General features: G+C 51.7%; 3 protein-coding genes across 3 annotated transcripts in view; 2 read left to right on the top strand and 1 right to left on the bottom strand.

The window, feature by feature from the left end:
- Nucleotides 1-649: 649 nt before the first annotated feature.
- On the bottom strand, nt 650-3138 carry HMPREF1120_05536 (serine hydroxymethyltransferase, mitochondrial). Its single transcript, XM_009159716.1, has 5 exons — nt 2698-3138; nt 2594-2650; nt 2454-2547; nt 2262-2399; nt 650-2200 (listed from the first exon to the last, which is right to left on the bottom strand). The coding sequence occupies exons 1-5, from the start codon at nt 2845-2847 to the stop codon at nt 1059-1061; spliced, it is 1581 nt and encodes a 526-aa protein (XP_009157964.1). The 5' UTR covers nt 2848-3138; the 3' UTR covers nt 650-1058.
- Nucleotides 3139-3289: 151 nt separating this feature from the next.
- On the top strand, nt 3290-6153 carry HMPREF1120_05535 (uncharacterized protein). Its single transcript, XM_009159715.1, has 2 exons — nt 3290-4064; nt 4161-6153. Exon 2 carries the CDS (start codon nt 4379-4381, stop codon nt 5684-5686), a length of 1308 nt encoding a protein of 435 aa, XP_009157963.1. The 5' UTR covers nt 3290-4064; nt 4161-4378; the 3' UTR covers nt 5687-6153.
- A 2301-nt stretch (nt 6154-8454) lies between these two features.
- Nucleotides 8455-9769, top strand: part of HMPREF1120_05534 (uncharacterized protein) — a gene marked incomplete at its 3' end in the record, with an annotated part of 2010 nt that continues 695 nt past the window's right edge. Inside the window, exon 1 of the mRNA XM_009159714.1 lies at nt 8455-9687. Coding sequence (XP_009157962.1) covers nt 9587-9687 — 101 coding nt within the window. The 5' untranslated portion in view covers nt 8455-9586. The remainder of the gene's footprint in view (nt 9688-9769) is intronic.

The raw sequence follows: 9769 nt of genomic DNA, 5'->3' as shown, positions 1-9769 counted from the left end.
TTCAAGTTGTACCGATTCAAGTTGTACCGATTCAAGTTGTACCGATTCAAGTCGGGAACTCAATGAATCTTTACACCCCTTACTACCGCGCCACGCAACCGTAAGCTAGGTCCTGGTACATATGTAACCACGCAGTACTACCTGTAAGTACAGGAACCGTACAGGAGTTCAGGAGAAAGCCCCTGGTCGCATACATACAGTATCTCGCTATTAGATCCGACCGCACTCGGTCACTGATTTTAGATCTTGATACTACGGTAGGTATCTACAGGACGCTCTGGGAGGTGGGTCAATTGAAGCAAAGACGACATGAGTACCTACGGTCTACATACATATATTGATTGATAAATTAGAGAAGGATGAATAATGAGACGTGGTTGGATTGAGTGGTAGAGTATCTACTGCAGCTAGAGTGTGCAGACTTAAATAAGGTGGACTCGCCGGGAGAATATTATATTTAAATTCCAAGAAAGCAATGCACAGGTTGACCGTTACCAAACTGCCATTGCCACTGTCGCTGGCACAACGCAGCTGGATCGTATATTTTCACTACTTCCACTATTCTCATGCAAAGCAATGCAATGCCATGCCGGCCGGGTGGGTATGAACGACGTGTAAGCAATCGTCGTTACAACCGGGTGGGCCGGTTGGAAAGCGGCCATCAACTGAAGGTAATCTTGTCTGTTCAATTTGAAGAAAGCTTGCGACCAAATCGATTACATTATTACACCGCACTGCAACGCACACTAATACTACCTGGTAGGTATACTAACACCGACAGCTTCCAGCCTGAGATGCAATGCAGCTTCAAACCACACCGGTCTTGAAGATACAGGACCGAGACTTGTCAAGAGCCACTCACTGCAGCGGGGAATTTGACTATTGGTCGTCGACCACTGACCAGTGATCACTGGCACTTCAGCATCCATGTCTTTGAGCACATGGGACGTGATGTGTATGTATGTAGCTCAGCTTATACCATGATTCACCTCGCGAACCCTAATCGATGATCAATACATCAACACATGACTTGACCGAGCGGTCAGTTGATGACTCGCTCAATCTTTGTTCCACGGCTCAGCAAAGGTTCCAACCCAGTCCTCGACTTCTTTCCTCAGGGTCAAGATGTCCGGCACATCGGTGCCGTCCTTGAGATATTCGAGGAAACTCTTGACGGCGCGCGGGTTCTTCTTTCCCTTAGACTCGGCGTCGGAGCGGGCTTTCTTGTCGACATTGACAGCAATGGAGACGGCGCGGTCGACGATCTCGGCGACACGGGTAAAGTCCTGAGGCTGGAAGCCTCGAGTCGTCATGGCAGGAGAGCCCATTCTCAAACCGCCGGGCTTTAGGGCCGATTTGTCGCCGGGGACGGTGTTCTTGTTGGCGGCCACGCCGCACAGCTCCAGGACGCGCTCGACGCGCGCACCGTCAATGTCCTTGGACTTCAGGTCCACGAGCACCAAGTGATTGTCGGTGCCTCCGCTAACAATGGTGTAGCCCAGCCCGCCCGTGTAGGCGGAGTTGCCGAGTCGTTCAGCCAGCGCCTTTGCATTGGCAAGCACCGTCTTCTGGTACTCCTTGAATTCCTTAGTCTGGGCCTGTTTCAACGCGACGGCCAGCGCCGTAATCGTGTGGTTGTGTGGACCGCCCTGATGGCCGGGGAAGACTGAGGCGTTGATGGGTCCCTCAAGATCGTACATTTCCTTCTCGCCTTTCTTGGTCGTCCGACGCACGCCCTTGCGGTAGAAGATCATGGCCCCGCGAGGTCCTCGCAGCGATTTATGGGTGGTCGTGGTCACCACGTCCGAATAGACAAACGGGCTGGGAATCACATCTGCCGCTACCAGTCCGGAAATGTGAGCCATGTCAGACAACAAATAGGCGCCTACGTCGTCCGCAATGGCTCGCATGCGTTCGTAGTCGATCAGTCGACTATAGGCCGAGGTGCCTGCGACGATGATCTTGGGCCGGTACAGAATCGCGTTCTCGTGTAGTTTGGCATAGTCAATCAGGCCGGTGGATTCGTCCAATCGATACGGGAACGTCTCAAAGTATTTGGAAACCATGGAGATTTTCTTGCTGGGGATCTGGTAGCCATGGGATAGATGTCCACCGTGAGGAAGGTCAAGACCCATGATCCTCTCGTGAGAAGCAAGGAGTGCCGAGTAGGCGTACAAGTTGGCAGGAGAACCAGACAAGGCTTGAAGACAGTTAGAGGCGGACCAAAACAAGACAAGTAAGAATAATAGAAAGGCGCTTACGCTGGACATTGACTCCCCATTCTTCAGGGTTGAGGCGATATGTCTCGAGAGCTCGTTTCTGACATAGTCGTTCGGACTCATCAATGTACTCATTGCCACCGTAGTAGCGTGCTCCCGGGTAGCCCTCGGAGTATTTGTCTGCGGAACAATTAGAATGAATGGTAAAGGTGACAGACCGGCAACCGGACGTACTCTGCATAATACTGCCCAATGCATCAAGCACTGCTTGAGACGTGAAATTCTCCGAGGGGATCAGGTTGATGAAATGCTTCTGCCTCGATTTTTCCTGGCCCACTGTTAGCAGCGCCGATTGTGGTGCAGACTAAACGTACATTTTGTAATATCTGATAGATCTCCGGGTCTGCCTCCTTGAGATGGTCCCCCAGTAGCTGGACTGTGTCAGAAAACGAAACGTTCTCGGACGTAGATAACATACCTTGTTCTGTGCCTCCGTCTGGGACGAGGTGAGCCGTCTAGACGAGGACAATCCTCTGACGGTCGCCCGGCATGACAAGCACACTGATTGGGTGGAATATGAGAGGGATGCGGCACCCCAGAGCCGTCTGGAAGCAAGCGACCGAGCCATGTTGGTGATGAATCGGCCAGGAGTTGACGGTGAGTTGATATATGTACGAGGTCGGGGTTTAGCGACGGGTGAGAGCGCTGAGTATTGGTGAAAAGGGCGTCCTCCCAGTCGCTTCAGAACCACCCTCGTCAGAGCCAACAGTCCCCGGAGTCCGTCAAGGAGCAGAGCTCAAGAAATGAGAGGAGATGGGGGATAAATACCAAGTGTCAAGCCGGGGAAGCTGGCTCTGGCTTGGATTGAGTCAAGGAACGAAGTCCAAGTGGCTGATTGCGGAGATTCGGCCGATGCTGAGATTGAGGGACTCGGAGGGACCCCAACTTCAATCTTGCACTTCGATATTTAGTGTCTCTCCCCATACGGCAGGTGTCGCGATGCACAGAAAATAATCTTAATTCCGCCTCCAACTTCCTCGATCTTTCTGTTTCTTTTCCTTTTCTTCACAACTAAATCCAAGATGAAGAGTACCTCTACGGCTGTCTTCCAGCTCTCGCGCTCCAGCTTCGGCTGGGGGCCTGTGGGCGATGTTGACATGTCCTGGGTCCACTCACCACCTTTAAAGGACAATTTGAACGAGACTGATTGGAGATGTTGTTAACAAGCTGTTGATAAATGTCTGCTTGTCGATGGACGTGAGCAGACCAATTCTTCCCAATCTTTATTCTGCTCACCACATATGATGCCTTTTTTGGAGCCAGCGGCTTAGATGACAAACTGCTTGATATGCAGAGCAGTTACACAAAGCAGGACGGCGGAGGAGACACTCCCTTGCGTCTTGATGGTTTCTTGATTTGAAAAGACATGAATTGTGCTGCGTGTCTACTGATTCCAAGTCTTGTTACGGTTGACTATCATGACTGCTACTCTTATATAGCAGCCTGGACAAAATTGATGCCACGGGGCAACTGCTTTGTGAAGATCTTTTCCTTTTTTTTCTCTGACAAGCAATGCAATGTGTCTACGTCTGAGAAATGCTAAGCCCAGGAACAGACGTCGCTTTTCCACCATGCATGACTGAGGAACGTGTATCTCAAGAGGCCGGCAACAACCCGTGTTCGCTGCCTGCCACCACATGAGATTGGGATGACGGCCACCTTGTCGGACACGGGCAGTAGAATCACAGTGACCCCGATCGAACATTGACTGCCTGCACGCCTTCCTTGCAAGCCTCACGGCCAGATGTACTCCTGGCGCAGTCCGCAGTGCAGGGTGAACTTGAAGTGAGTTAACACTCTTCGCCAAGCGCGAGTATTTTGTAGTGTCTTAGTGCGCTGCCGTCACGCTGTGAATAACGCGACGATAATACCTTTTAGTAGAGGCGCTGGCAGTGTCGCTTCCTCACCTGCGCGTCAACAACCACCTCTTCGCCTGCGCCCGATCTATTGATCTATCGCAGTCCACTCTTCTTTCAACCCTCACACTCAACCACTTCCCCCTTTGCACAACTACTACCTCTTACTAGCTCTCTTCAACCTCCATGGTCAAGGTATCCCCTCAACTAGCACAGGTTGTCGCGTAGTTGAGCACCTTGATCATGGCCCCACGGCGCGCAGGCGGAAAAGCTGGCGCGGCTGCAGCCAAAGCCAACAAGATGAAGTCCAACAACAACGCCTTTGATGACCTCTCTTCCGGCAACGAATCTGACCAAGCTGGGGTTCCAAAGATCCGAAAGAGAAAGAGACTTTCAGCCCAGGAGAAAGAAGCTGAGAAGAAGCGTCGCACCGATCTTCGACTTGAACGTCGCTATGGGCCAACCCCTGCCGTCCCTGAATTGTCCGACGATGACATTCCTGAGTACGACGACAGCGAAATTGACGACAGCACTCTGTGGACTGCCGAGCCTGAATCCTCGTCGACTGACAAGCCTGAACCCTCGTCGACTGAGATGGTGGCTCAAGTCGCGAGCAACGACGCAGCCCAGGTCGCAGGTATCGTCACCATCGGAGCCACCACCACATCAGGCCAAGCCACCGTGATCAATGTGAACCTCATGGACCTTCTCAAGCACCACCTGGGCCTCAGCGGCTTGAAGGTGATGAGCGCACCGGCAGAAACCCTCAATGTTCGACCGTCTGAGTTGAACATGCCACGCGACACAGCCATAGCAAAGCCCAACAAGCCCGAGGTCTACGAGGCAACCCTGCTGGGCCTCCCGACCGAAATGCGTGTTCGTATCTATCGATTCCTCCTCCGTGGCGACGAAGCTGTGGATTTCGGCCGACGTGTCAACTTCTCCCGTTCATCTGCTCTTCTGGCAACCTGCAAGCAGATCCACCAGGAGGCTAGGGCGATCTTGTATGGGGAAAATGCGTTCAACTTCGCTCGAAGCATCGAGGTTCGTGGCAAGTTCTACCAAGAAACCTGGGAAGAGATCGGATACAAAGACGTCAGACATTTCCTCGAGAGAATTGGCCCAGCCAACGTTGCATGCCTGAAATACGTCTCCTTCGCCTTGACTGATGCGACCGCGAGAAACTACCCCGGAGTCAGTATCACTCAGCGCCGATTCGTCAAGGAACCAACCTTGCATGAGATCTTCCGTATGATCGGATCCAAAGCCACGCTGTACAAGTTGTCGCTCTTGTTTGCCGGTCGTGCTCGACTTGTCAGCGGCGAATTCCACTTCTTGAAGGCCTTGACCGAGATGAAGTGTCATGAGTTGATCTTGCTTGCCAACTGGCGAGGCATGAACGGAAAGATTCAGCCCACCCTAATGCAAAAGTTGAAGAAGGCCATGGTAGTCCCGTATGACGACAAGGAGAGACTCCGCCCCAGAATCGAGAAGGAGCAGGAAGTCAAGATGATCTACGAGACCAGCCCAGGCACCAAGTTCGTCATCTGAATTGCTTTCCAACAGACCAACAATTACTGCTCACTGACATGCCGACATACACCCACCTGACGACGCGCGCCTGTGCAATAGCACCACATCGTCCAACGAAATCCCTAGGTTCCCGGATGTGCGGTTGAGAGAATGGAATGCAAGGTGATTGAATGTGATGGATGCGTGCAGGACCTAGTAGTCAATGGTGGCTGAGCCAGAAACGGCGGCTCAACACGCAAAGGTCGTCGTTCGACTGGATGGCGAATGGTGGACGGACGATTCAGTCTTCGGCGACAGCTATGGGTGAGCACAATGGACTTTTGTATGATGTACCTACCAAGCAAGTTGCAGTGAGCAAGGCTCTCACACTGCGAAAAGCAGATGATACCCCGGACAGTGTGTTCTCATGAGCTGAATTGAGCGTGGATAGCAAGGGAAACTGAGAACACACGAAACAATGCCAAAAAATTCATTCACAATGACTAGCAGCCCTTCTTCATGCATGTTTCCTTTTGCTTGCTCTTTGACATTTGCGCATCATCACGCATCCAGGTCCCAGACAAGAGACACCACTCTCCGTCTACAGCCCCATGATCTTTTCTTCATATTCTCGACCGTAGCATATTTGCAAGGAATTCACCCCTGGATTGCAGCGCATCGCATTGCATTACACTTCGTCGTGTGCTTGATGCTGTTGAGTACAGTAGTAGTACTGTAGGAGAGTGGAAGAGAAAATGTGAGGTAGGTTCGTACAACATTGTACAGCTGAGGTTGGCTCGAGGGGGGATGGGGACAGGAATATTCAACCGCACGTGACGGCCTAGGAGGCGGCAAATTGGGGACGTGCCATTATGATTATCTACTTTTGTTCGGACCGGGCCCACTGTACTACTACTGTTGCTCATTTCTGAGCGATGGAGACAATCAATTTCGGTGGTCTTAAGTGACTGAATCCATCCTATTTCCAAAAGTCCCTGACTTGACCTGGTGGGACCTTTTGTGATTTTCTTTTTCCATGATTTATTGCTATTATTATGTCTCGGGTCTTTTTGAGGGGGTGGTGGCAAGCATTAACGTAAGGTAGCCTGAGGTAGGTACCGCGATAGGGAACAGGAGATTGCCGAACCACCCCGGTCCCCGTGGCAATCTTCCCCCTTTCTACATGGCATATACCTGGTAATTATCATAGTAGTCTGTGGCCACTGAATAGGAGATGGTATACGAGATTCTATGGAGAAATCATGGTAGAGCAGCCTAGGGTTTTAGGTGTAGGCATTGGTGGGTTGGCCTTACGTTGATCTACAGCAAGGATGAAAAGTCGGTCAATTTATTAGAATTATATTCATGTACTCTCTTGCTACAATTCCTGGCTGGAAGAAGGTTGGAGCCGTCCACCGTGCAACAGACGACCTTTGTCCACCAGTATGCCGTACATGTAGTAGTGTGCCAGTTGCCTACCTGCTGTACAGGCGAGTGAATTGGTCTCTAGTGTTGTGTGGCGTTTGCTTTCTTGGTTGTGTAGTTACTCGTATTTGTTTATTTACTTGTTTGTTTATGCTGTCACTACAACTGAAGCCTTCCTTCCCGACCGTTGCCCACGAGCCACCCGCCACCAGTTGGTTAGTACGGTACAGCGACTGTACCATTGTACAGTAATGCCCACAGATGTCTCTTCTGCCCGGGGTGGATGAGAAAACCTTGATAAGCTGATAACTCTGGCTCCGCATCTGGGCCGAGTTGTGTCCCTAAGCGCTCTGCAACTTCTACTATTTCCTCGAGAGAAGGGGGAACATGATCGAGTGGCCAGGTCTCGAATAAACGCCACTGGACTAATCAAAGACAGTCCGGTAAATCGGATCAAGTCCGGTTTGTTCTCATTCATTCAGATATAGCCGAAACTGGTAGCCGGTCCTCATCTGCGTTGGCGGAGAAGTAATCTTTGACCGGATCCTTCGACCAGGGCAAGTTGAGAAAATAGCAGGGGGAGATATACCCACCGCTTGTCTGTTTGGATGCTATTTTCAGTCGCTCATGGCAAAAGCAGTTCCAGCCCTATTTTGTGCTCCTTGCGGCCGTGAGGAACAGAACTGGCCGTGAACCGGGGAAAAGCCTGGATGCTCCATTTCATGAACTTGTTCGCTAGTCCAAGGACTAGAGCCTCCAAAACTTGACCTGCTTATCGATACCGCTTCCAGATACAATGGTCAATGCTGATCAACAAACAAACCAACGTCAAGTTCTGTTCCAGACCTCCCTGACGATCGGTTCTATTGCATCATCATCATGATCAGAATCGGTACTCTTGACCGTTTTTTGCGTGAATTTCTTGTGGCGTGCAGCTGGAAAGTGTCCGTGAGCCCATCTCGATGTCAATTCTGTACAGTAGAATGCTCGTCCATGCTCCTTTCACCCAGATACTGTACGATCCGTTGGGTGTCTGGATTGGTATTGGCGCTAGAAGCTTGGGGAGCTGTGCGGCGGCGCCCGGGTCCGCATGAAGTAGACTTGCAGGGAACTGAACATGGGTCGGCCAAGCGAAAGGAAGTAAAACAGTCGAGATTGCACGGCCAGTGGCGAGGAGAGGTTTGGGAGAATCGTAACGACGAGCTCGAAGGTTAAGAGGATGGTGGAGGATTAATTCCAAGATTGAAGCTGACGAGGCTCCAAGCTCCCAAGAGGCGTGAGCCGATTGGTTATCAGCCGGTGCGCAGGCTTGGCGGTGATTTCCCGTAGCGCGCCTGGTCTGATCACTTCGACCACTTGACGCCCAACGAAATGAGGCCTTTGCATGAATAAGCAACCTCAAGCTTTGTGTTTGGAACACGGCACGAATTACGGCTCGATTTCTGAGTTCGAAGTAGCCCCTTTTGCTCGCCGGCGCCGTTCCAGTGACGGCATAGTGTACAAGAGGCTCAAAGCGAAACGGCTACCGGTGGGCTGATGGGCTGAATCGACTCGTGAGTGACCAGTCACCCATGCCAGGGGAGTACCGTGCTACTCGGCCACAGCCCTGAACCAGTGAATGGTGGCTTCTGCTACCCAAATCCCCGGTCGCCAATGGTACCATTGTCTCGAGCGGATTGGCACGCCTAAACGAACAGAAACATTCCCTACCAGGCACCGCACAAAGGGGCTGAACTAGACCTGCAGTATGGGTTTCTGGCCCACGTTAGGAGAACAGCTTCATCTACCATGGAACAGCTACTGGAACAAGAGAAAACTCCACCAGGTGTTTGATTCGGACATCCATCACAATAATGTAACTGTGATGAAGCCCAGGTCGTCTGACTGGACCAAAACCACATTGCAATATACTTCATAACGATCAATGCTGATCATTTGACGGCGACATTGACAGCCTTCAGAAGCAAAGGCCCGCGATGAGAGCCGCAGAGCTTCCAAAAGACAGCTCGAGCATGTTGATGAGAAAGGTCGTGGCCGCTACTCCGCTACAATTTGGGCCGGGAAAGAAAAAGCGCCAATAGGGCCGCCAATCTCGCTGATGAGGCTGCGCTAAAGCCGACGATGTGGAGGCTGCAGGGAATTGCTGGCGTTACCCCTGACGCCTCGAAATACAACCTCCGTCGGGCAGATCCACCGATGGGACCTCGCAACAAACTCGTGGCACTACTGCACCACCACCATCACGGGCACACTCACACTAGCAGGATACTCTAATTTCCTGAGATCCTCCGGGTTCAGCTCAATATACGACCGCCAGTGTATATATGGCCGGTTGCTTCTCTCCCAAGCTCATCTTTTTCTCTCTCCATCCCAAGATCAATACTCCAACTTCCAGTCACTCGTTAGACTCGAACAACTCCGGTCTTTGTACCACGACACTCGTTTTTCAACCTCCAACAACCAAACACCTTTACAGTTTTCTAATTCAGAAACTCCCACCCTCCCACAAACAAAATGAAGGTCACCGCATCTGTCGCTGCCGTTGCAGCTTTCGCCGCCACCGCTGCCGCCATCCCGGCCGACCCATCCAGCACCTGGGCTGACTGGACCAAGGAGTCCAGCACCACCACCACTACCACCACTACCACCACCACCCCGGCCGCTGCTACCAGCACCTGGGCTGACTGGACCAAGGAG

This window comes from Exophiala dermatitidis (assembly GCF_000230625.1).
Source record: "Exophiala dermatitidis NIH/UT8656 unplaced genomic scaffold supercont1.4, whole genome shotgun sequence".
NCBI classification, from domain to species: Eukaryota; Fungi; Ascomycota; class Eurotiomycetes; order Chaetothyriales; family Herpotrichiellaceae; genus Exophiala; species Exophiala dermatitidis.
The sequence above is the reverse complement of the archived record's forward strand: the minus strand, read 5'-3'. Positions and strand labels throughout refer to the sequence as shown.

What these genes read in the sequence shown, in the direction of transcription:
- HMPREF1120_05536 (XM_009159716.1), bottom strand. Translation starts at nt 2,847, where the DNA reads ATGGCTCGGTCGCTTGCTTCCAGACGGCTCTGGGGTGCCGCATCCCTC. An exon ending in ATTGGGCAGTATTATGCAGA is followed by an intron (nt 2,400 to 2,453) that starts GTACGTCCGGTT and finishes ATTGTTCCGCAG; the next exon opens with ACAAATACTCCGAGGGCTAC. An exon ending in ATGGGGAGTCAATGTCCAGC is followed by an intron (nt 2,201 to 2,261) that starts GTAAGCGCCTTT and finishes ACTGTCTTCAAG; the next exon opens with CCTTGTCTGGTTCTCCTGCC.
- HMPREF1120_05535 (XM_009159715.1), top strand. Translation starts at nt 4,379, where the DNA reads ATGGCCCCACGGCGCGCAGGCGGAAAAGCTGGCGCGGCTGCAGCCAAA.